The sequence below is a fragment of the Anastrepha obliqua genome, chromosome 3, assembly GCF_027943255.1.
Source record: "Anastrepha obliqua isolate idAnaObli1 chromosome 3, idAnaObli1_1.0, whole genome shotgun sequence".
NCBI classification, from domain to species: Eukaryota; Metazoa; Arthropoda; class Insecta; order Diptera; family Tephritidae; genus Anastrepha; species Anastrepha obliqua.
The window spans coordinates 60,736,428-60,762,859 of NC_072894.1; the positions used below are offsets into that span (position 1 = coordinate 60,736,428).

Below are 26,432 nucleotides of genomic sequence, written 5' to 3' on the forward strand. Positions count from 1 at the left end.
TTTTCACAAACATATCTTTCTTTCTTTTCTTTCGTTAGTTAGGAAGGGGAAAATTACTTGTTTCTGAAAAAGAATAATAGGCGAAAGCAACGGGAACAACCAAACCCAGGAAATTATACGCACACACACATACTTTCTAGCCACGGCGTTTTTCGCATAAAAACGGCTTTTGGAGGCTTTATATTCATTTGTGCTTTAACAATTAAATACGCGGCACTTCGTTTGCATTAGTCATACACCGAATTTTCACAATTCGCTTGTTGTGATTGCGTAAAGAGTTGACGTCAGAGTAAAGTCACTGGTCTTAAATGTAGCCACCTTAAGTACTCAACTGGCCTTGGCTACCTTCAGTATTCAATTCGCCTTGCTTGTTTATTTTACGAAGGCGAATTTATCCACCTTTCCTTTTGGATCCGAAACAGAATTGTAGGGGGACAGCGGATTGACGGCTGGTGATCAGCCGATCCACTTCCGTTGGAAAATTTGGTCGGTTACACCCAATTGCGACGGTTTTCAGTTGAGGTTCCAAAAAAATTAAATTTGTGGAGAAATCTTTTCGTTTGTTGTATTTGTGGAGCAATTCGTTGAAGCGCATTGTTAAAGCAAAAAAACTATTTCTAGCTTATTGACGTTTTGCGGGTTTTTTTTTGCTGTGGCTTATAAACAAACAAATAATCATCTAGTGATCAGAAAACAAACTTGAGTCTTCAATCGAAGAAGGAACGAAAATATATGTTTTTATTTTGCCGACGAAAAAGTAATTTATGACAAGAAATTCGCCCCGCCGCAATTTATGCTATGAAATGTTTGGCTCGCTATCCGCTGTAATTCTGTTTAAGGGTTTATGTTCATCTTTTTTTCTAATGTGTCAACAGCTGACTAAAATCTGTAGAATACTCATTGCGGGAAGTTTAGTGTATTTATTTGTTGGTAATAAATCAAAATATTTTATTTAAAATGCATAAAACGAAGAAAAAAGTAAAGACGGGCAAAATACCCAAACCGATCAAAATTAAAAAAGAAAAAACCGAAGAAGATCGCTCTCTTCATCCAATGTCGCACTACATAGATGATCGACTTGAATTGGTCAAACAAGTCTTTGGCTCACTTAAACCAAAAACTATTACAAACTTGGCTCCGGATTTTCTCAAGGTATTTGCTTTTGCTTTTGCTTACTTAGGTACATATTTACCAAACTTATCTCAAATATATTCAGAGCAAAGGTATGGATGAAATTGAAGAGCACTGTTTGAACGAATTGCTGGGTATATCTACAAAACGATTACTGTCCATAATAAATGCCACAAAATGTCCAACAGACACAGAGTCATCCGGCGATTCCGATGTCGAGCACCAAGAAGGTGAGTTGAAAAAAGTTAAGTTTTTGGGTATAAATAAAGAATACACATCTTTTCGATGGAATGGTATTATGCTGAATACAACGGAACTAACATTTTTTGCGAAAACTTAAAGTGGAGGTGATATTGTAATTCAAAGATACCTCTTACGCTTTTTAAAAACTTTAATTTCTCACAAAGCCTTTGCAATCAGCATAAATACTTTTATCGAATCACATTTTGGTTTTTGTTTTTAGTGAAACTGTGCGCATACTTTACTTATTCCAATTTTTGTTTCGCTTTATAACTAAATCTATATTATAGAACACATCTCACTTGAGGAGATCTCTTCAGACAGTGAAATAGAAGGTGCATCCTCCAATGCAAGTAAGTTAAAACATTATGCTTCCTTGAGTATTGTTTTTTCTAGTTTTGGAAACGCTATATTTATATATATTATGTATTTACTTTTAGTTAAAATTCTTAGCTTTATAATTTATAGCAATTTACAAATTTGAATACCGAATTTGGCTGAAATTCATAAACAATTTCCATAATAAATATTAAAAATTACATACATATATTACTGCTACTGTGAGTTTTCTCGTTTAAGAGTACATGAATTTTTCAGCAATCGGAGCTGGTTGTAAATAGAAAGCGCGCAGTATGACAACATCTTCATTAATACCAAAGTGTATGCCATCTTCATCTTCCTTACAAACATCCAGTGTAATTACAAAATCACCAGTTTCCAGTAAGCCAGTACTACGTCCGTACTCGATGCCATATTCGATAGGGCTGAGATTACCCTCATTCATTTCCTTTGAATACATAATTCCACGCAAATTACGCCGCATGTTCAGTGCCTTGGCCAATTTCAGTTTACATTGAAATTCATTTTCCTCAATATCATCAAAGGGCAACATCATAAAAACGGGGCAGTAAATTTCCACACGCCCCAGTGCCACAGCAGCAGTTTCGCATTTACTGTGCATTACTATCGCTTGACATTCTACTGAACTGATCGTACGTATGATGAAATTAACTATGCTTTGATATGAAGATAAAATACTCTTTAAAGCCGCTGTATTCTCAACTACAGCCCTGTGAAAATCCTTTAGCGGCAACAATTTCTTTACGATCAGTGGGTATTTGTTACACCAAGTACTCTTTTGTATAAATATTGTATCTATACGCCAAAGAAAATCATGGTTTTCAAATCGTTTAAAGTCGCTACAACGCTCCAGCGGTATTGTGCCTATAATAGGCTTTTTTAAACATTTCGCCAAAGGTATTAAATTGGTAAATATTTGGTTTTGTAATGAAGCAGTAGCACTAAACATATCTTGTATCCAAACATAATCAAGTAGCTTAACGGTCCCCATTAAGTCGAGCATCTTTGAACTAATGAATTCTAGATCTATTGTGCCAATCAGTTTAAAATCAAAATCATCCTTGAGACTTTGACGCAAAGCACGAAGGAATGGCTTGCAACGAACGCGCGGCAATACAAGGAAGTCAGCTTTTGCCTGCATCGCCAGTTGCAAATCGTCCATAAAGATGTCGGGAAACGTTTCGTCTGACAATGTATAGCACTGATTTGGTATCTCGATATATTCGTATGAATTAATTATGCCGGCATCTTCAATTATCACTGCCACGTTGTTCTTAAGTTTTTTCACAATTTTTCCCTTCACTTCATTGCCGATTGATATTATATCGCCCAGTTTTAATGTTTTGAAGTAATACTTTAAATTTATTACGTAAGCGATCTCCCGATAACTGCAATAGCGGTACGATTCGTCCAGTGTTAATGACATAACATCACTGCGATGTAGCAAAACCGAGCAATTGTTACGTAAACGTCCTATTCGACAGCAGTCACCCTGAAATTGTAATGCTATTCCGATTGGAAGTTGAAATTTTGGCTCCTTTTCTTGGAATTGATCAACTATGGTTTTTGTACGTATAAGGATCTGTTCGAATTCGTTACGTCTGCTAGTCACTGTATCGATAAGAAATGTGCGCACACCATTTTTCAATAGACTGTTTAGCTCATCGTCGGTAGTTTCCATAACAATGCGCGCCATTAGGCCAAGATTGTAGTAGCGACGTTTGCAACGTTTACCTGCATGTTTTTCATGTTCATCGCATGCTTTCTTAAACTCTTGCAAACGCTTCATCAGGCTTTGGTTATCACTCAAGAGCACTTTGAAATCGCGTTCATTGTCATCTTCTTCGCCCTCCATTGACGGAACAGCGTCCAGATTGTCGTTATCGTTGTTGTATTCCATTATTATGGCATTAAACTAAAACTTTCATTTATATTTTTAGAAAAGAAAAAGGCCAGCGGATCTGATAGTAAAACTGGTGTCAAAAAACCCACAAAAAGTTCAACCGAAAAAGATGAAAGTAAGTACCAAAATTTATGAGAAAATTATATAATAATTATAATAATAATGACAAACAAATAATGACAAAAAACTGAATAGAAATCGAATTTAAGTGAATGCATGAATATGTAAATCTTTCATGGTACACTATAAAAAATATTTTTAGCAAAAGGAAGTACAGTGAGGAAGAACAAATTATAAAATAGGCTACCACCATAGCTATTGCTCACGCCATCTAGAAAAAAATGAAACGGTACTTTAAATATTATACACATTTAAAACTAGAATCTTTCAAAAGTATTACAATAAAATTGTAATTTTTAACAAAGTTCATCCAGTTATAACAATTTAGGCGGGGCTCGTTACCGATCAATTTTTTACAATGCTCGCTACATAGTTTTCACGTTATGATGGTAGCAAATGCAAAAAATTGTGCTTCGAGAAAAACGCTTTTCCAGGTTAAAATACTCGAGCTCCCTCTTGTTGTTATTTGTGGTGAGGTGAAATCGCCTATCCCCGTAGACACTCTTATCTAACGGTAGTCCCAGGAAAGGCAGTTTCAACAGGGTGGGACGAAAGGAGTGTTGTGCGAAGGCCGAAGAGGTGGTAAATTACATACGGGGTACCTTTGCTTGCGGAACATTTATTGTGTGAACCCCACATTGTGTCGGTCAATCCCAACGATGACACTGTTTGATTAGAAAAAAAACCTATTTTTTAATTATTTAATCAAAAAAGTTTTTTTATCATTAGTTTCTAAGTACTAAATATAATTTATTACGCAAAATCTGTAACATATTTCCAACATTCATTGCAGATAATGGACAGATAAGTGTATTGGAGCTACTAGAACTGCAAGCACGTGCGCGTGCAATTCGCTCCCAACTGGCACTCGAGCCAGTGACAAAGATTGAAGTAGACTCGGATGCTGAGAATATTGAGAAAAAAAACAACCAAAACTCCTCTAGCGGAGCAGTGTCTAAAGAGCATAAACACAAACGCCGGCGCAAATCCAGCGAGAAAAGTAAAGAGATAGAAAAGACGCAACCATCCTCCACCTCGCAAGGACGCCTGCAAGTTACTGCGAAAGTAAGTAAAGGGATTTCCAGCTCTGCTGCTGGCACGTCCAGAACTTCCAATGCGAAAGCAAAGGTTAAAGAAAATGAGCCCCAGACAACTAGCCCAAATAAGTTGAAGAGAAATTATCGCTCTAAGAATAATGGATCAGATTCTGTTATTAGCGAAACTCAAAATAAATCTAAAACCAATGAGACGGATGCCGCCTCATTGGTGAGCACGACAAAAGAGGTGAAAAAAGAGACGAAGTCCCGTTCGCCAACACCAGATGTTATACCAATAATACCGGAACCTGAAACGTTGCTAATCAGTGATAGCTCCGACGGAGAGCATGATCATAAGGGGAAAAAGAAAACCATGCAATCTGAATCTATGAATAAGAAAGAAGATACCGGTAAGAAAGACTGTACCCCGAAATCTCCTGAAACCGAAAAACCTTCAAGACAACGTAAGATAACTGAACCAGAGGAAGGCGAATTAGTCGACAATCCAGTTGAAAATGACGAAGAAAAAGGCGATAATGAAATGAATATCGGTGTGTCATCTACCACTACTGCACCCACTGATAATATAAAGCCAAGCATGATCCCGAAAGAAATTGTTGGTACCGAGGATGGCACTGTGGAAACTAGTAAGCCAGACAACAATAGAGCCGTGGAAGTTGAAAAAATGCCTCAAGAAGATCCATTAACAGCTACAACTGATCCAGCAGCTGCATCATCGGCTACCGTATTGCCAAAAGCAGAGGCCGCAAACATGGGACTCAATCTCGAAGATGAGGACGATAGAAATGATGATGTCATATCACTTGAAGGTGGTGATCTTGAGGAGGAAATGATTGAACATCTGGAAGAAGATACAAACACAAAATCGTCATTTGCGACTTCACCCAAAAGGAAAAAAAATAATGTCAGCGAGGAGCCAGATGCAGATGTCATATCGTTGGATTCTAGTGAGGAAGAAGAACGTGACAAAAAGAGTTCAGAGGTTAGTACTTAGTATGAGCATACAATTTAGTTTTTGGTTTTATTTTGTAATTTTTTTTTTCATAGTCATGGCATTCGCGCTATTTGAAGAGTTCGAAAGTGAGTAAAGTTTTGGCGACCTCTCGTCTAGGCAAACGTGTACGTGATAATATCCAGAAGTCCAAACGCTCCAAAAAAGATTCGGAACGCGAAAAAGTGTCTGAGGTAAAGGAGAAATCGAGTACAAGTTTCGCTTCCAAACACGAAGATGGCTCTATTGAGCAATACAAAGAGTTGCTGGCAATGCGGCAGCGTAAAAAACAGTAATAGGTGCCTAGAATAGAAAATGTAGAAATAGAACATATACAGTGGCGAGCACAGCTGAGTGCATGATACTTTTTTTGAAATTTACAATGTTACTCGAGCTAGAATTTTTTTATTTATTTGGTTTGTAATTACTGTTCATTTTGCCAAAACTATATAAATGAAACCAAGGCGAATCTATTAAAGGTAGTGTTGGTAAATCAGCTGATTTGCTTTTTTTTCTTTCGCCGTGTCCATGTGGTTGTCAACTCAGAATGAAACAAGGCGAATTCATTATTTGTTTTCTAGTTTCCCAATACTTTCCTTTGACAATCAAACGTACAGAACATTGTAGTTGGTGCCACAACCTTTAATGAATGCGCCTTGAATGAAACTATATAAATGAAAAGCGAAATTTAGAAAAAGTTTCAAATCTCTATCTAAATTTTGAAATCTGGACCTTACCCAGCAACAGCTCATGAAATTTTAGTAAAATAAGTGCAATTTTAAGCGGCTAAAATATCGCTGAAATTTTTCATAATATTTTTTTCTTACGCCTTTTTGCACTTTATGCCATATATAAATGAATTTCTTGGAGAAGAAAATTGGGCAGACCGTTTTAAGAAAAAAGTTAAAAATAATTACAGTTAATAGTTTTATTTAAGCGATTCTCTAGCCTTCTGGAACTTGCACGCTATTATACCCAAAATTCAATAACATAAATTAACAAACAAAACTGGAAACTCGTAATTTTTCTAAAAATTCAGATTTAGATGGAAATTTGTTGAATTTTTCTAAATATTGTACAAAGTTTGAAAGCTTGATTTATATAATTTTGGTATAAGAATGAACACCATTAAAAAATCTCAAAGAAAACTCGAAAAACATTGTAAATATTCACCGAGCTCTTCCTCCTATTTGTTTGTGGTGTACGCCTTGGACGAAGGCGTCTGCCGAGGAGCGACCACTATTAAAAAATCGGTTCCTATGAATTGGTGTTTAGTGCCCGTGGTTTCGAACCTGTGCACTTCCCAATGGTAATCACGCACCAACCCATTCGCCTACTCGCCACTGTTAGTAATTATAAAAATGAATGTATTTAATGATCTATGGCATAATAGTAATATTTTCACCACAAATACACTAGTATATATATATATATGTGTATACATATATAGATCTGTTAGAAAATAAATACATACAGTAATCCATAATTATATAATACAAAATCGATTCATTTAATAAAAACCCAAAAAATGAAAAGCTTTGAATTGGTTTTTGCGTGCTCAGGCAAAATCTATGCAAGTATTTCACTCCCACCTCGACTATAACGGTAGAACAACACAACAACTATACCATGGCAATAATTTTCTTCAATTTTGTGATTGCCTCTACCTCAACATTTCTTGCATTCGTTTTGTACTTAATCATTTTGCGCCTTTGGGTAGATATATGGAAAACCATTACTACTTTCGTATTAAAAACTATAAAAGTAAAACGCACAAAAATTTGAATATTTCGTGCCAAAAGCAAATTTAAGCGAAATTTAAAAATACTTAGCAAAACAATGTCACGTAAACTTGAACCAAAATGTTGCGACATTGTCAAAGTGAAGTTTGAAAGACACACTTCGTACTGCGTACTTTGCCCCACAACTTCCGGAATTCATTTAAATTCCATTTGGCTCTACGCATAACAGTTACAAATGTACGTCGCTGAAAATCTAATAAACGCATACATACATATGTACTTGTATGTAAATAGCGTGAACAAAAAATGTTTCGACAGTTCTTATGAATATTTATATATTTATTATATTTGGCTGTTCAACAAATCATTAATAAATTTTAAATAGTTTGATGAAGTTTAGCCCCCTTGTTTTTGTTGTTGTCGAAATGTAAGTCCTTGGCTGGATAAAGTCCCGGTCATTCAGGTAACGTAGAGACGACTGTTTTTTATTGAACCAGTCGCTAAAAAACAGTCCTTGAGGCAAAAGTGACAAGCAAGAGATTCAACAGCAACCTTTTGCAGATGAGCGGTACAGGCGATATAACCATGTCTGAGGCACACAGAACAAACCGAATCGCGACTGTACAACTCGCCCATTCAGAAAAAAATGTTGTTTTGTAGGGAAGGCTATTCCTACTTTACCATCTTGAGTGAAAACCATAAAGTTACCTTAATCTGGGTCCGGGGACATCGGCGCATTGAAGGTAACGAAAAAGTAGATGAACGGGCAAGAGGGGGATCTGCCATGAATAACGATCTGGTAGAATCGGTATTCACACCATAAGGTGTTGTCAATTCAACAATTTCCCTAAAATACCTCCGAATCGCGGATTTTAGACGGAAATACCAGATGACGTGCAAAATTAGCCGAAAGTTATGGCCAACCTACAACCTTAAGCACTCTTCAACATTGATAAACATGAAACGACGGAGCGCCTGGAGACTAAGGGCAGTCATAACTGGCTTTTGGTCTGTCGGAGAACAAGCAGCCAAAATGGGCATCCCTCGCAACGCATACTGTCACAGTTGTAAACGACCGGAGAAAAAGGCGTTTCCACGACAGTCGGTTCTACTTTACCGAAACGACCCGGGTTTATATCAGGCCAAGGACTGTCACTCCAGCAGCATTCCCCGTATGTAAGTATGGGGAATGCTTATGCTGCTTCTACTACAACAACAACAACAATCGGAGAAAAAAGAAACAATCTTCCATTTCATCTGTGAATGCCTTGCCCTATAGATGGACAGAATATTAACTATGGACAAACCGCTGTTCGAGAGTTTCGGGCCTTGCAAAGTTGTCTTTCCTAGAAGACTATTAATAGAATTCCTGTAAAAACTGTGCACGTTTTTGCTACAAATGGAGGATTCGATAGATGTTATTGATTGTTCTACCGTTCATCAGAATGGTTTTTGGTGATTTTTGTGCTAAGGAAGCACTGCTAAACAATTGGCTTCGAAAATTCTTACGCGAGGGCAAGACCTATACAACATAGTGAAAAATAGGATTGCTGAAAAGAATATACCGATACAAAGACTTGTTGGGACCTGTTAAGAGCATCCAGATAATTGTATGAAATCCATACGAAACCATGTTATGGTATTGTATTGTGAATTTCTTTCCGGGACGGTCGTTAAACCATCGACAATTGAAAGCTTTACTCGATGAATTAGGGACTGATTTGTAGCTTTGATGACAGAAATAAAGTTATTCCTGAAATGCAAAAGTAACACATATTAGAAATGACTAGTGCAAACTCAGTACTCGCCGAGAATGCCGTCTGAAATCCTCGGCTCAAATTCCATTGGACCTAGACCTGAAGTCTGGCCTAGAGTCTGATGATGCCTTCGACCCACAGATGTTTTTATGAGAACCTATTTAATAGCAGCAATTAAATCGATTTTGCTAAGGACTGTCATGCCAGATTAAAAAGCGTTAAAAGGATTACGGATTGTAGCAGCAATACTAAATCCTGTCCGTATAATGTAAAGCACCGAACGTCTTCGTCGAGCTCATCTAACAGTAGGCCCTGGAAACTTGCTGTTTCGACAGGTTGGGTCTAGAGGGAGAGGCGTTTTACGATTCGTTTCCATGCATCTCCAATTTTTAACACCCAGTAAATTTGCTCAAGGGTTGCCTGGTAGTTTTAGACGTCTTGTGATTTAGGCGTTACGACGTATGACACGATTGATTTCCGGAGGCGGTCATCTCTAAAGCGCGTAACCAACCATCATAGTTATTGGGACTTGACGTATTTTACGATATCCTCGGCATTACATAGCACCAACAATTCTTCATTGTAGCGTATTCGTTAGATACCATCTTGCAGTCGTATATTATTGACTAGTATATACGTACATATGTACTTTGCTATCTCTCGTTAGAAGTTTAGATTTTAATAGTTTGGTATGAGCGAAATGCTTTGTTTCCTGCCACAATCCTGCTTCGTATTGTGTCGTGTGAGATGTTGTCGTTTTTTATCGTGACGCTCAGATACTTAAACGATTGTACGCCCTTGAATCGCTAAGTGCCAATTACCATGTCTTCTCTCCACCTTGCGCGAAATCTTCAGATATTTAGTTTCATCTGCATTTATTTTGGGTTCTACAGTTTCAGCACCTTTCTCGATGTTGAAAAAAGTGCGGGCAGGTAGTTTTCTTATTTCGTACGTTTATCGTGAACTCATCGGCATATCGGCCAGAGATTGCCAAATTTTACCTCATCCCTAATATAATAATACAGTAACAAGTTGAAAACGGTTGTAGAGAGAGTCGCCTAGTTGGACTTCACAGAAAATGTCAAAGGGAAGCGAGATAGATTGCTGGATTACTACTTTTTCGGTAGTGTTTGCCTGGGTGGCCATAACCAAATTGGTCAGTTTGCTGCTGATGCCCAGTTTTGCAAAAACTTCAGCGATTTTATAGTGGTGGATGTTATCGAACTCTTGTTTCAAGTTATGAATAACATTTTTGAAGTGAAAACTTCTTTAGAATCGTTGGGAGTGATTTGAGGAAAAGTGAAACGAAAAAAGCGACCAACTTGGCTACGAAGCGTTATATTATATGTTGATATAAAAGTAGCGACGAACTAAATAAAAATAACTTTTATTTTTTTTTGTGATTCGAACCAAGGATTTTGGATCGGAAGCTCACATTGCTAGCCGCTCGGCTACCGCCCCATGCTGTCGTCGCTGGCCTAAAAGTTATTTAGTTACGAAGCGTTATATTATATGTTGATATAAATAATTTTTGTGAGCGTGTAATTCTCAAAAGTTTTATTAGGTTTATTATTTAAAATGTATTGACTAGGTAGTGTGATATCTGTTCTTATCAGCTTAACATCTGATAGATCCTCCATCGGAGGACAACAAATGTTAAACTGATTTTTGGAAATGGGCGGAGTGTTTTAGGGGCTTGCTCCTTCTCTGCCACGGGTTGACCCGGTATTGCAGTACCGCCGGGATTTCGGCTTTGAATAAATACAAGAAAAAATATACTAATACATTTAGCTTTGGTGGGAAGAGCCATAAATTTTTATATGAATACATGTAGACGAAAATGGAATTTTTGTTTTTTGAAATTTGCATTGTAGGACATTTCTGATTATTTATTGAAAACAGTTTTTTGGTTTAGATACTGAAAGTCAGTTTAAGTGAATCGGTATAAATATTTCGTACATTAATTTTAGTGAGCGTGTAAATTCTCAAAAGGTTTATTAGAAAATCTATTGAAGTAGGTAGTGTGGTATTTGTTCCTATCAGCTTAACATCTGATAGATCCTCCATCGGAGGACAACAAATGTTAAACTGATTTTTGGAAATGGGCGGAGAGTTTTAGGGGCTTGCTCCTTCTCTGCCACGGGTTGACCCGGTATTGCAGTACCGCCGGGATTTCGGCTTTGAATAAATACAAGAAAAAATATACTAATACATTTAGCTTTGGTGGGAAGAGCCATAAATTTTTATATGAATATATGTAGACGAAAATGGAATTTTTTTTTTTTTTTGAAATTTGCATTGTAGGACATTTCTGATTATTTATTGAAAACAGTTTTTTGGTTTAGATCAGTGCAGTCCATCCCATACATCAATTGATGACACGTATTCTTACTCTCCATCGTTCAGTCGTTAGCAAACCAGCAACGAATAAACACCACGTTTGTCCGCGACGCTTAATGTATGCAATACAATGCCCTGTGAGAACTTTTTTATGCTAGAAAATGCCTTTGGCGACTTGCAATGCCTTTTATGTTACAAGTCGTTCAAAGGAAGCTATAGATATAATATCAAAAGGCATTTCGATTCCTCCCACAAAAATTTTCTACTCCAATCCAATATTTATTTATTTTGGTTTAAATTTCCCACTGGGCTGCTCCCATTCTCTCGTTCTCACTTATACACTCACATTTTTCATTTTGGACAGCACTGGTTTAGATACTGAAAGTCAGTTTAAGTGAATCGGTATAAACATTTCGTACATTAATTTTTGTGAGAGTGTAATTCTCAAAAGGTTTATTAGGTTTATTATTTAAATCTATTGACTAGGTAGTGCGGTTATCAGCTTAACATCTGATAGATCCTCCATCGGAGGACAACAAACGTTAAACTAATTTTTGGAAATGGGCGGAGTGTTTTAGGGGCTTGCTCTCCACCTCTGCCACGGGTTGACCCGGTATTGCAGTACCGCCGGGATTTCAGCCTTGAATAAATACAAGAAGAAATATACTAATACATTTAGCTTTGGTGGGAAGAGACATAAATTTTTATATGAATACAAGTAGACGAAAATGGAAGAAATTTGTAAGTCTGTTTCTTCGGTCCGTTTGGGTATTTTTTTTGACAACATCGAAACCAAAGCATTTGTATCATATTTTATCTATCATAAGCCACTCGTATCATTTGTTGAAATTGAAAACATTGAGGATGAATAATGATAAAATGAAGAAAATAAAATATGAACTTTATAGCAATATTATAATGAACCTATAATTATCCCGCTCCTAATGCTGCTTTCGTCTTATTCTCTCTCAGTTTGTTTTACGGAAGGTTTCACTTCTATCAAGTCTAACCGTTAGACTGGTATTTTTTTTTGTTTTTCTTTTATAGCTCAACTATAGTATTTTTGAAAATAATCGCTACTTTTCTATATCTGAAAATAAACAGCGAAACATAGGGAATTGAGCTAATAAAGCTAGCTTGCCCACTTAATATTATTGACAGCCACTGTATGTATGCAATTCCATATGTAAGTATGTATAAGCAATTACGTTTGCTAACCCATTTATAATTTACCGGTCAACGAAACAGTCAACAGTACTACACATACGGACACGATTTGTTCAGCTTGCAACAGACCGTACGTAGACAACCACCAACTACAATAACAACAACTCAATTTGTATGTGGCCTTGTTAAATGGCGTTGTCTTTATCATAATTTTTCGCTGATAAAAAACGGCAGGAGCATGCGAACAGTGAAGAATACAGGGTGTACATCATTTAATCACATTATATGTATGTATGTATGCACATGTGTATGGGTGTCACCCATAAATGCTATTGGTATTGTTGCATAGACAGTTGAATGTGAGTTGCAAAGTGAGCGCGCAGGCGTATTGCTATCGCTTATTTGACTTTCGTTCTCTGAGCGTATGCGTTTCAGCAAATACCGGCGCTCATAACTATTGTCGCTGTCGATGTGCTACATCATCAAGTGTCCGACTTAAAATAATTGCAATTGAAATGAGTTGGCACGGCGCACAGTGCAACAAATGTGGTCATAAGCACAGTAAAGGAAATAATTTAAAAAACGGTTTTATGGTTAGTCAAGTGGGTTTGATTTTTTAAAGTGTTAGTTTTAAAACATTATTTAAAATTGGAAATTAACAAAAACAAAAAAAGTTTTTAATCGAAAGTATAATATAATATTATATAATATTTTATTGGAGTTTTATTAATTAATTTAACATTACATACCTATTCCACTTAAATTGGAATCGGTATGATATTTCCACAGGAATCTATCCCTATCTGTCCCCTATCCCTTTTACTGGTTAAGCTGACAGCTGTGAGCTTTAAATACTCTATCGACCTTCTCCGCTCAGACTTTCGCCAGAATTATTGGCTTCAATAGATTATGAAATTTCCTATACTTGTACTGAATACTACATACTGCGATGTTCTGGTTTCCGGGAAGTGGTTTTTGTCTCAGTTCGTTTTGTTGAGGCTTGACATCAAACTGAATTTTCCAACTGTTCAATCCCTTGCTTACCAAACCTATCCTTAAATTGTGCAGCACTATTTTAAACCGTGTCGTTCAAGTTGATCAAGATTGGATAAGTGGGTCTGGAGGTAAACGAGGCCGAGATGAACAATCGTCTGATATCCAACAAAGAGTTTATGCACACTCATCGCGGTGTCCAAGTCACTCCTGATAATTGTAATTTAGAAGTATTAAAGCTTTGGTTTACTTGAAAACCAGCATTACTACCGTTAATAGTATCGAGCTTATTCAACGGAGAATTTCTCTTGCCAACAAATGCTCATCTGGACAATTGATAATGGTACACAATTGAGGAGTACAGTTTTTGCTCGTCAAAAAAAAAAAAAAAACAAAAAAAAAATTATAATTTTGTAAGTCTTGATGGGCGACTTAGTCTCAGTTTTTGACACAGGAGTAGGTTGAAAGATTGGAAAGATTCTGCAAGATTTGTGGGTTTTTGATAGTTGGCTATGGCGACAAAGAAAAGAAATTCATCATAAATACGACAACTGTAAGTGAATATCTGGGGAAACAAATCAGATCGCCGGTTATTAATACAGAGTAAGGCGGTGAATTAATCCAAATCACTTTTCGCCAAATTTCACACATAGCGGTTATCGCGCGGCGAAATACAACATTGTCTTTAGCTTGTATTTCCTGTTGTCCCTAGCAGCTTTGCAAAGCCAGTTTTAAGCGATTTCCTTTCGAAATTAAATTTGGTGAAATTTCTGTCGAAAATTGCACCATTGACCGGTCGCCATCATCTTCGAAAATATGTGGGTAGTCCAACTCGAAAGCGCAATTTGTAGATACTGATGAATTAAATGTTTTTTTCAATTTTATTTCTCAAAAGCTGGAACTTTTGCTTGTGTAAAAAGGAAAATAATCAGCCTCATCGTAAAATGCAGCGCACGGTAAGTTTCGTGAGCAGAGCTACGATTTTCGGAGTCTGCCATATTCATGTCGAAATTAGAAATTACACTTAGACTTAACCATTTGTCGCATGCCAAACTCATTGTAACTAAAGCCGAGATTAGTCGTGTTCGACAACACAAAAATTTGTAGTAGTTATCCCTATTCCTATTTCTATTGGCGTCCGTTAATGCCAACAAATTATCCACAACACAAAAATTGAGAGAGCAGAGTGACAGTTCGATGCAAGAGCGACGTTCACTTTGTACTGAAGGAATTTTAGCCAAAGCAGTGGCAAAAAATTTATGTTTTGCGGAACCTGATCTTGTATGTTTAAGCCGGTTCGAAATTTGCAGTTTATAGTCAGGAACGATAAAATGAAAAATTTAACAGCAAACAACTTGGACATATAAAATAAATTTATGGTAATTCTTTTGGACAGCACAAAATATTGTAAACCAACTCAACTTATATGTTTCTTCTACCGGTTTTTACGAGGGCGGATCAATAAGTCCGTGACCTTTTGTATTTCTGACCTCTTTACTGAAAAAGAAATACTGCTCCTGTCAACAGGCATCTGTCAGTTGACTCCTGTCAAAGTTTGAACGTGCTGCGTCAGTTAGCTTATGTTTTACAGCTACCTTTATCAGACTACCCAGTAATTCAAAGTCGACCACAAACGCAATCGTGTAACAACTTCGCAGGAAGGTTTGGCGTTGTTTAATCGCAATATGGAGGAGTTTTTGCGCCGTTTTGTAACCGTGGGCGAAACATGGATCCATCACCACACACCAGAGACCAAACAACAGTCGAAACAGTGGGTTTCTAAGGGTGAATCGGCTTAATAAGCACACGAAATTCAGTTTTTTCCATTTTCCCCTCAAATTACTGAATAGTCTGATAAAGGTAGCTGTAAAACACAAACTAACTGACGCAGCACGTTAAAATTTTGACAGGAGTCAACTGACAGATGCCTTTTGACAGGAGCAGTATTTCTTTTTCAGTAAAGAGGTCAGAAATAGAAACAGTCACGGAAATATTGATCCGCCCTCGAACAATCGTTGTTTTTCTCCTCTGTGGAAGAGAATTTCCGCTTACGTTCTTGATGTAGATTGATAGCTGGTGATGGCTAATTTTGTTATCGAATTAAGCTGTTGTCAAGTCGAAATCAAATATTTGAAAATAGCATCCTATAAAAAACACCTATATCGGGACATTGAGTAACAGATTTCATAAGACATCTCGTATTGCAAATATGTTTGTCCGTTCGCCTTCACAATTTCAAATTTCTGATATATAGTGACTTACAAAATTGTTCATAAATTGGCATAAATTTGATTCTAATTCGACTATGTTAGTCATGACAAATGCCGTTAACTCGCGCCAGTTCGCAAAAATCATTGTATAGTTTTTTTTTATGCATACCGGTAAGTGAAAATTTTAGTGAAGAGTTTTGGAAGTGAATCGCTAATTGTAGTTTACTCGCGATTATGTGGGCAACTTTATTTAATATCTAAAAAAAATGTTATTATTGTCATAAGAAAGTGTACAATTTGAACTGCAAGCTGATCCCCCATTTTAATAGCAAAAAAAGATGTGTTTTGGATGTTGCGAAACAAGTGCGAAACTCGAAGTAGTATTGAAAAAGATGTCCTACTCTGGAAGCTGTATCCAGCTAGAAAAAAGAATTATGAAGAGACTTATAGTGACGGGAACTGTAGACAATGCCATAGAAGTCCATAAAGAAATTTGATACCTCTCGGAATGAATATTTCCAGCCAGACTGTGCTCCCAGAAAATCAGCTAGCTCTGCGAAGGAAATTTGGCAAATAAATGCAGCATTTTTTAATTTTAATGTTTACAACAATGTTTTGAGAATGAGAATCATGTTAACATTAAACAACTACTTTCTATTTCAAAGGCTGGTTCGGCGTAAAAAAACGAGATAGATTTATTTCACTGGATGACCTAGTAAAACAGTTATTCTTTTACTTCAGTATTATCAGAAAAAAACACTAAATAAATAAACATTCCATCTACAATTATATGGAGTACAAAAAATTGGAATTTATCACATTTTGAATTGGACGAAAAAAAACACAACTTAGTTATCTCAAATTGGTTAACTCTGTTTATTCATTTCTGACCTGATTCGTATTTCGTTGGGTATCTATTATTAGGCAAAACTGCTTCACACATGCGAAGTACAATTTCGGGGAAAAGAGTTCCACGCTTCCTGAACTCCTTGCCATGCTTCATTGGCATTTTTAAATTTTTTCCCCAACCTTAACCTTAAGGTCGGGGCTTTGTGCTGGCCAATCAGAAGTGCAGTTTTTTCTTTAGAAAGCAAATTTTTCAGGCCTTTTGCTTTATGCTTGGGGTCAATATCGCATTAATTAATATTAATAATATTAATCGTATTTTTGAGAATATCAAGATAAGCAAAGTTATACGTATAGCCATTTATTCTCCCAAAGGTCCAACTCCATTCCAAGAAAATGATGTCCAAACATTCCAGCTACCCCCACCGTGCTTTACACTCTTTGTTGTGTACCGGCGATTGAAGTCTTGGTTTTTTCACGATGAACTAAAGTCTCCCATGAGCATCAGCCATATTCATTCTAGTTCGTAAAAAGTATTCTTATACAAAATTTTATATCTTTGCTTCTCTCGATGAACAAAACTAAGACCTATAAGTATCAGGCTCTCATCATGCCAGTCCTAACGTATGGCGCAGATGGTGAGAGAAAGATTCTGCGTTTGAGAGAAATGTTCTGCAGAAGATTTTTGGACCTTTGCATGTTGGTGATGGCGAGTATCGTAGGCGATGGAACAATGAACTGTATGAGCTTTACTGCGACATGGACAAAACGTATCGAATAAAAATCCAGCGGCTTCGTTGGCTGGCTTTTGTCATCCGAATGGATACAAACGCTCCGGCTCGGAAAATATTCGATGCGGTACCAGCTGGTGATAGCAGAGATAGAGGAAGGCCTCTTCTGCGTTCGAAAGATTAGATGGAGAAGGACTTGGCTTCACTTGGTTTGTCCAACTAGCGCCAGTTAGCACCAAAAAGAAACGACTGACGCACTCTGTTAAACTTAGCCAAAACCTATGCGGCTTATCGCGCCAATCAGGAAAAGAAGTATGATTGAAAGAAAACTGCGCTACAACGTAATAATATGCATTACGAGCAAACACGAGCAAAAGGAAACATCAAAAAAGTTAACGGGATATCTATGACGACCAATTTTTATTCTTAAATTTTATGTATTATAATAAATTGTACGCTTACCTTGATACAAGGTCCGGACAGAATTTAGCGCTTCCCTACTTGTTTTCTTCTCTTTACTTTCTTCCCCTCGTCCACGGCGTGAGTGTAATATAGTATGTATATGTATCCATATTCGCACTTTCTTCATATAAATCCTTTGCACCGATCCTTTTATCAAATGACAACCACAAAACAAATGATATAAAATACAATATAAACAAGCGTACACACATTCACACATCAAAAAATACTCGCAAAGTCCTTATTACTTTGCCTTTCGGCTATTTCGAACATTTGTTGAGAGCGAAAGTGAATGAATATACATATACATATCTATAAACAATGTGTGTACATTGTTGTGCTGAGCGAGGAGCGCTTTATGGCTCTTTTAATGTTGGTAGTCAAACACTTCGCTCCATGCTCATTCAGCAAACGGCACTTGTAAAAGGAAATGTTAATAGGGGTAGCGACAGTGATGGTAACATACACGCACACACATGTACAGGCCCCATTATATGTATTCTATACACCAATACTACATAGCATGTGTCGAAAGCATACACTTACATTGTGCGGGTGTTGCTTGGAAAAGCTAGCTCTCTAATGCATCCTTTGAACGAGTTGGTGTTGTTGCGACGACGTGGCTGCTTTCTCTATGGTTTGCCATGCTTAAAGGCGGAAAATTCGAATCAGTTTACAGAAAACGTGTCCGTGAACAGAAGTGGCCGTGTAAGGCTACACTTTCCGCGTGTAATTTTTGTCGGTATGATAAATAAGTGATACACCCTGTAAAAGTTCTGTAAGTTTGGATATTAACTGCCATCAAAAAAGTCTCTTGTTCTTCTTCTATACTTTAATATTTTTGTCTGCTCTCTATGTATTTTTGTGTTCTATGTAAATGTTATTGGTGTCTTTGTTATATCTCTTGTAATGAAAATTAAAAAAAATTAAGTAAGGTACTTTAAATACCTAAAAAAAAAAAACGAAACAAAAACTTTAATAAAGTGTTAAGGAAATTGGAATCACAAAACAAATCATGATAAAGTTAGACAAAGTGCGTATCGAAAAATATAAGAGAAACATAAAATTAATGAAATTCGCTGGGCGAATGGTCACAAAGTGCATGACAAACAAAGGATACTCGAATTCGCGTATAAATACTCACGGACGAGTATGTATGTATGTAATCGTTGATATGAAAGAAAAGTCATAAAACACTATCGTACTATGTGAAGTGAATCTGCAATTGAGTTGAACTTTTCAAGTGCTTCCAAATGAAAACTCCGCTTCCAACTCATCCAAATGCGAATGGATATAACACACGTGTCGTTTTATTAAAAGGATATTAAATTTAATAAAAATAATTGATGGTGCTCCTAGAAAGTAAAAACGAATTCTTATCTGCAACACTATTAACAGATAGTACCAACAAATACGGCAGCAACAATGAAGTTAATATTTTTAATATGAATTTTCTACAACAAATACAAATAAAACTTTAGCATTTAACCAAAGACATTGTGAGTCCAATTCACCATATACATTATATGTATACAAATATATAAACGCTTCAAAAAAAAAAAAAAACACTAATAATAATAATATGCTTACAGATTAAAGTAAAATTCTAAAATTGGACTTTTAATTAGAAAATTGGAAAATTGGCTATTAAAAAATTCTGCGAAAATTTAAACAGAATTTACCATAATTCTCTAAAAGAAATGCAAATATTGGACTTCTTAAACAAAAATTTCAAATTACTAAGTTTGCTAAAAAGTAGATCGTACATATTTTTATTACTTAAATAGTTTTTAAATTTGCTTGGTTGTGTTTAGTGCCTATAGTCGTACATATATAATTCTCATCATTTAAAAAGGTTATAAATTGTGTTCTCTACTAATTCGAAACCCATATTTTTAAAGCTGACGTCCACATACACTGCACAGTAAATACAAATCTGTCAGAAGCTGAAAGAAAGAAAGTATAGGGTGATCAATCATGAGGTGCTTTTTTCAATAGTTAAAAAAAAAAACAAAAATGTAAATTATGTTCAAAACCTTTATTTATCATTTGAAAGGACATTCTTTGACATTTACTTTTTGAATATGACTTCATTCAAATGTTGGCCGCAACTACGCTTAAGGTGGTCCATTCTGAAGGTCCAATTTTCAATCACTCGTTCGAGCATTTCGACTGGTATGTCGTGAATAACACGCGTAATGTTGGCTTCCAGAGCTTCAATCGTAGCTGGTTTATCAGCATAGGCCTTGGACTTCACGAATCTCCAAAGAAAAAAGTCCAAAGGTGTGATATCACAAGATCTTGGTGGCCAACTCACAGGTCCTAAACGTGAAATCAGCTGCTCTCCGAAATGACTTCTCAATAAAGTCATTGTTTCACGAGCTGTATGGCAAGTGGCTTGTCACAGAACGCTGATTTTCATAATACAGTTGAACAATTTGTAGACGTTGTTGCGGTGTGAGTCTTTCCATGATGAAATGCCAAACGCTGTTCAACAAATCCACTGACAGTTTGCCACAACTCGCGCGCGATCTGTAAAAAAAACGCAAATGAAAAAAACTCCTCTTAATTGATCACCCTATACCTAAGTCTATAATTTTCACAGTTTCATAGCAATAGTGAAACCGTCAGAGTTTTTTCTAAAAATGATTTAAAATGTAAAGCGTAATTTTCGATGGCTTAATAGGTACAGCGAACCGTTAGTTTATAGCGTGTATTTTTTCAGTCGTACACAAATTTAAACAGGGACTTCAGCCAGCTGCACAAGTAAACACATGTTTTTGACATTTCAATCCAGTATATTCTGGCAAATTACGATGCAAAGTCTTACATTCGAATTTAATGGCGTTTCGGGAAATAAGGAAATAGGCGAGTGCGCAGTGAAAGTGCAAGGGGCAGGAATCGGCTTCAAGCATATGAATCCCGTAAATTTCTCGGTTTTACAAGTTAAGGAAAAGGCTTGAGCGGCTACTATGATAAATGGCAGCAGGTAAATAAACTGAACAGCTGCTCAGTATCGCGTTCACTTTCGCCTACGATCAATGATTGAAAAGAGCAAAGCGTCTAATCTAATATCGTATAAATCGTGGAATTTAATTTTCAAAATTCCACAATTGGAGGGACCTACAGTTTTAAGCCGACTCCGAATGGCAGATGGTTTTTATGAGGGGGGCAGAAATACACTCGGAGGTTTGCCATTGCCTGCCAAGTGGCGATCGCTGTTAGGAAACACTTTTTCTAGCACTTGATGTTTCATGCACAAAGATTCGAACCTACGAACTTCCGAATGGTAGTCACGCACCAACGCATTCGGAAGTATGCAATACTTTTATGAAAAGTATCATATTTTCAACACAGAGTTCATGTAATACGTACCGAAGGAATCGATTTCATTGGCGATTCTAGGTCATTTTTAATAACTCGGCCTTTGACGAAAGTCCTGAAAAAAGATCTGGTATAAGATCCAACCGGTGTTAAAACTGCAGGTATAGGACTATGGTTTGAGTCGTACGCTTGATGATGGGGTTGGAAATCAATTGGAAGTTGAACCGGATTTTGTACCATAAATTCATGTTTAGAAATCGGGCTTATTTTTAGTTCAAAGGGTGTGTGAATAAGCAAAATTGTCATATATAGAGTGAGACCTACAACTACAAGATCGCTGACTTTTTATTACATTACAAAAATGTCAGAGCTTAGTGTGATGCAGGCATCACTGGTCTATACTTTTTCAAAACCAATGATGGTTTTTGCTCTAGACATTGATACCAATCTTCTAGGTGCTAAATGATTCCAGAAATACGGTGTCGTTGGTGACCGAAGGCAAGGACTGCCGTTTGCCACCTATGTATGTCATGTGATTTGATTGCTTTGTATCAAATTACTGCTCTGTGCTGATAAACCAGCTACGATGAATGAATTCAAACTCAACATTCGTTGTGTTATTAGCGCTATAAGGACGATTATGTTGAAAAAAGTGTTATAGAATTGGAGCAACCCGCTAGTTTTAATAACGATCAATTAGAGAATTTGGTCAGATTATTCAATTTATGGTATTTTACTAGAAATAAGTCCCAGACACCTAAAAATACGTCATTTTTTTTATATAAGTCTCAACTTTTTTTTTCAAATTACAGTTAGTACTTAGTATTGAGAACACCATTTTGTATATTAAAAATCTGCATTTAATTTAGCGACTTTGGCAATCTGAGAGACACGTTTATGTCCCAAGACACATCAGAAACCTGGGTACAGGTTGCTCTCCTGCAGCCTTATAAAGGCTATACGTCGCCGATAGTCCGAATTACTTCCACAGTAGTCCCAATTCTCCTGCTTGATGACCCCGACATATCTGACAATTAAAGCTTTGGAAATTATTCATGTTACTATTCATACTAAAATTTCTATGATTCCCTTATCTGACCAGCTTCCTTATAGTTGAGCTCACTGTGCATCCCCACAAAGTATTTATAATATGTTAGGTTGTTAAGCTTACAAAACAAAAAGTCGGTACATACAAATTTTGTGTCTGTTTGATGGGGATTCCTACTTTTACCGAAGGGGAATTACTAATAAAATTTCGATTATGATCATTTTAAATGATGAAAAAAATATGTGTGCTTGTAAGCATTATCGCACATGTAATCTGCATGCTATAGTATATTTATGTGAATGCGCCAGTGCATGAAAGTATATTTAATTCTAAATTATGTATTTTTGTATTCCTTAACTAGTTATAAACATACATAGCTGTCTGCAAGTATCATATAAGTATTTCGATAAAAGCTATAGCGGTCCTCACACAGAGTTCGTTATTGACATAACCCATTATACATACTAATTTGTTTCTTTAAGCTGATGGTAGAAAAGATTGTGTGAGCCGCAGAACTTAATCGCTCAGGCACATTTTTTTTATGAGATCGTACAATTATTGGCGTATGCCATGGTATTGATATCAATATCGGCCTTAACAACCGCGCTGGTAGTTCTACCTTTTCTAAGCTGGATAAAGAAGCAAAGCGAATGGGTCTGGAGGTGAAAGAGGACAAGACGAAATATCTCCTGTCATTAAAAAAAAGTCAGTGCACTCGCGTATCGGCACCTACAGCTGATTTAAAAATTATGAGAGACTTCGTTTATTTAGGAACCAGCGATAATAATGTCAGCCTTGAAATCTAACAGAGAATCCCTCTTGCTAGCAAGTGCTGCTTTGGATTAAGTACGTAATTGAGTAGTAAATTCCTCTCTCGACGAACAAAACTAACACTTTATAACCATGCCCTCTTAACGTGTGACGCAGAAGCTTGGACGATAACAACATTTGATGAGACGTCCCTTGGAGTGTTTGAGAGAAAGATTCTGCGCAAGATTGGCCCATTGGCGATGGCGAGTATCGCAGACGATGGACCAAAGAGATGTGTGTCTAACTGGCACCAATTAGCACGAGATAGAAGTGACTGGTGCGCTCTGTTAAACTCCGTCAAAATCGTGCCAATCGAGAAAAAGAAGAACAGAATTAAAACACTGATTTACTAATCAACTCCTCATTTAGCCACGACTACTCTTTATAGATTAGGACTAAATTTCCGTCCATCTAACTCGCATGATTCCACAATTAACAGAAAGCTCAAATTAAATTTTAATAAAGTTAGCGCGGTTCGATCCGGACCGTATTTCTACAAGTAGTCAATTTTAAGTACTTTAACTAGTCGACAATTACCCCTTGTGTTTAAGTAGCAAAGAGATGTGACAAGTAAAGGGTGGTTAATTTTTAAGGGCCGGTGTTGATTTTGAATAAAATGCAATTTTTTTTTAAATTATTGTCATTTATCTTTATTATGATAATACTGGTATGACTCAATTACGTGTAAAAGAAAATATTGGCCAAATGACCGCCGTGGCCTCGGCGGCACACCTGCATCCGATGGTCCAAATTTTCGATGACGCTGAGGCATAATTGAGGTTCTATGCCGTTAATGTGCCGAATTATCTCATCCTTTAGCTCTTGAATTGTTGCTGGATTTTCTTTCAAATAACCCGAAAGAAAGAAGTCCAAAGGTGTTGTTGACGTTTAGGTTTGGTTCACATTCAACATCGGCCATTGAAATTTAACCACCCTTTATTAAAAATAACGAAAGGATTGGATTTAGTATATTTTGAGCTTCTGATTCAGCTGCAGTTTCGTTTGTTCGAAATTGCATTTGAAATTTTAGAACAACTAGATTGTCTATTGCCAATTCTAAAAATTTTCCCGTGGGGGAAAAAACTGGAATGCAAATGAAGGCTGTGGCTATTGTAATTTGTATACAGTGGAAAAAATAATGCTAAAATAGCTACCCTGCAAGAACAGTGACAGTCATTTGTATATAAATGGAAATCGAATAATTTTTTGTTTTTTGTTTGTTTTTGCTTTCGTTATTATTTATTTAATTATTGAATAGAATTATAATCATACTACCTATGCACTTAGAAGTAAGATCTATGAATTTGTATATGCCTTAGGACTAAGTCATTCAATACCGCTATAGTAAATTCCAGGATTTTTGAAGTTATTGAGTTCACTTAAGGTTCGCCCAATATCACAATGAAGCAAGTTCCTAACACCTATATTAAGAGGTAATCATCTTAAATACCAGTATTTGCTAGACATCAAATTTACTTCCTGCACATTTAGTACAAAGGGACACGACAAAGTGCCCTTCTACTGTGAAATGATGTTAAATACGAAACATGACATCGGAAATCAAATGAAAGTATTGGCTCTAAAAAGTTCAGTGGCCGTAACGTAAATTTTATAAAAATTTTTTGTATACGCTTTTGTATACATTTTATGTAAGCCATTCACTCACCAGATAAATGCAACAAATTCCGAAACCTAAACGGGCTCTACCAAATGCTAAATACCACTTTTTGAGGGTATAAAGATCGGAGAAGTATGTGAGAAATATGAACTTTTTTTCACTGACAATTTGTATGTCAAAATTGGAGAAAGAGGTACCTGGCAAGCGAGTGAGTGTGAGTGTAGTTGGCTGGCTACAAAACTATATACCCGAAAAGTTTTTCAAAAATTTTGAGAAAAAAATTGAAGAATTTGATGAAAATTTTAGATATTTTTTAACTTGCTCAGAGTTTTAAAATTGGCTTTACATGCTTTTTGCCGTAGAATGAACTCTACTTTTACAAACAAATAACGAAAAAAGTATAAACGAAAATTGTAGTAAATATTTTAAAAGAGGACACTTTACCACTTTGTCTGGGAGCTACTGTATGCATCTATGTATAATTAATATGTAAGATTAATATTTCTGACCAAAAAAAGGTAAAGTTAAGGTAATTTCCTATAAATTTTAAATTATTTTCAATCTGGAATAATCGTTTGTGAAAATACAGAATAAAAAATGTCTGTCAAAACGCAAATGGAAACTTGTTTTTCCCTACAAGCTTAGACAGAAGGAGAATTGATGCTCAGGTCTATAATTTGGTCTACAGTTTTCAGTTTAGGCACCGAAATTTGTAATAAATTAAATTGTAAAATAGTGTTTTATTATTTAGTATTACTTTTCTCGACAGAAGTACTTGAAAGCATTCATCTGTATTCAAATATAAACAATTTCTTTAGTACCAAGAATAAACTCTGTCTATGTGAGATTTCAATTAACCTTGTTTTGTAGGGAAGTAGTCGCTGGCCTTTGATACATGCCAAACCTTGTATTTTGGGTTATCTGAAAGTAAGTGCGTATGAAGGGCGTTGTGAAATCCTCTTATCAGCGAATGCTCATCTGAAGTGTCTGTAATACACACACACATATGTACATAATATGGTGTGTGTAGAGAGTTTTATAACTTTAAAAACCTTCACTAAGTTTTAATTATCGATTTAGTGCTTTTTGCCGAGTCTAAATATATGTATTAATAATCCTCGAATCTGCATTTCAAATCAACTAAAAATCTACAATGCGTGCTCAAGGTCGATCATGTTTTACGTACGGCGTAAATGAATGCGATTCAGTTGAGAGCCTTTCTTTTTTTTTATCGACGAGAAATAGATTTGCTTCCGCAATATCTACATATTCGTACACTTCGAGCACATATGTTCTTTATCTTGGGGTGTTTTATTCTGCCACGTCACAGGCTTCCGCGCATCCTTACTGAGAAGACTATACGGCGCTCACTGGGCAAAAAAAAGTGGAAAGATATCTCGCTAATGTTAAATAAGGAGTCTTTTAATGCTTTTACTTCTGAGTCCTTGTATGTGCATAGCTTTATTTTTAGACAATCTTAAGAATAAAAAACTTTCGGTTTTTCTGGACTCTGCTGTTAAATTAGAATCACGCGATTTGTATGCTAACTTATTTCAGTGATGATTTTTCTGCCTACGCTAT

General features: G+C 36.2%; 2 protein-coding genes, 1 non-coding gene and 2 pseudogenes across 3 annotated transcripts; 4 read left to right on the plus strand and 1 right to left on the minus strand.

Annotated features, from left to right (window-relative positions):
- Positions 1 to 893: 893 nt before the first annotated feature.
- Positions 894 to 6,618, plus strand: LOC129241394 (PH domain-containing protein DDB_G0287875-like). The gene is made up of 6 exons (XM_054877682.1): positions 894 to 1,152; positions 1,217 to 1,361; positions 1,662 to 1,724; positions 3,672 to 3,749; positions 4,548 to 5,794; positions 5,860 to 6,618. The coding sequence occupies exons 1-6, from the start codon at positions 958 to 960 to the stop codon at positions 6,097 to 6,099; spliced, it is 1,968 nt and encodes a 655-aa protein (XP_054733657.1). The 5' UTR covers positions 894 to 957; the 3' UTR covers positions 6,100 to 6,618.
- On the minus strand, positions 1,823 to 3,795 carry LOC129241395 (uncharacterized). Its single transcript, XM_054877683.1, has one exon. The coding sequence runs from the start codon at positions 3,629 to 3,631 to the stop codon at positions 1,946 to 1,948; it is 1,686 nt and encodes a 561-aa protein (XP_054733658.1). The 5' UTR covers positions 3,632 to 3,795; the 3' UTR covers positions 1,823 to 1,945.
- A 4,252-nt stretch (positions 6,619 to 10,870) lies between the features above and the next one.
- Positions 10,871 to 11,063, plus strand: LOC129243333 (U2 spliceosomal RNA). The gene has a single exon (XR_008582300.1). It is a non-coding gene; the product is annotated as a U2 spliceosomal RNA (small nuclear RNA).
- A 241-nt stretch (positions 11,064 to 11,304) lies between these two features.
- LOC129243165 (U2 spliceosomal RNA) lies at positions 11,305 to 11,490 on the plus strand (annotated as a pseudogene).
- Positions 11,491 to 12,106: 616 nt separating this feature from the next.
- LOC129243205 (U2 spliceosomal RNA) lies at positions 12,107 to 12,291 on the plus strand (annotated as a pseudogene).
- The last annotated feature ends 14,141 nt before the right edge of the window (positions 12,292 to 26,432 follow it).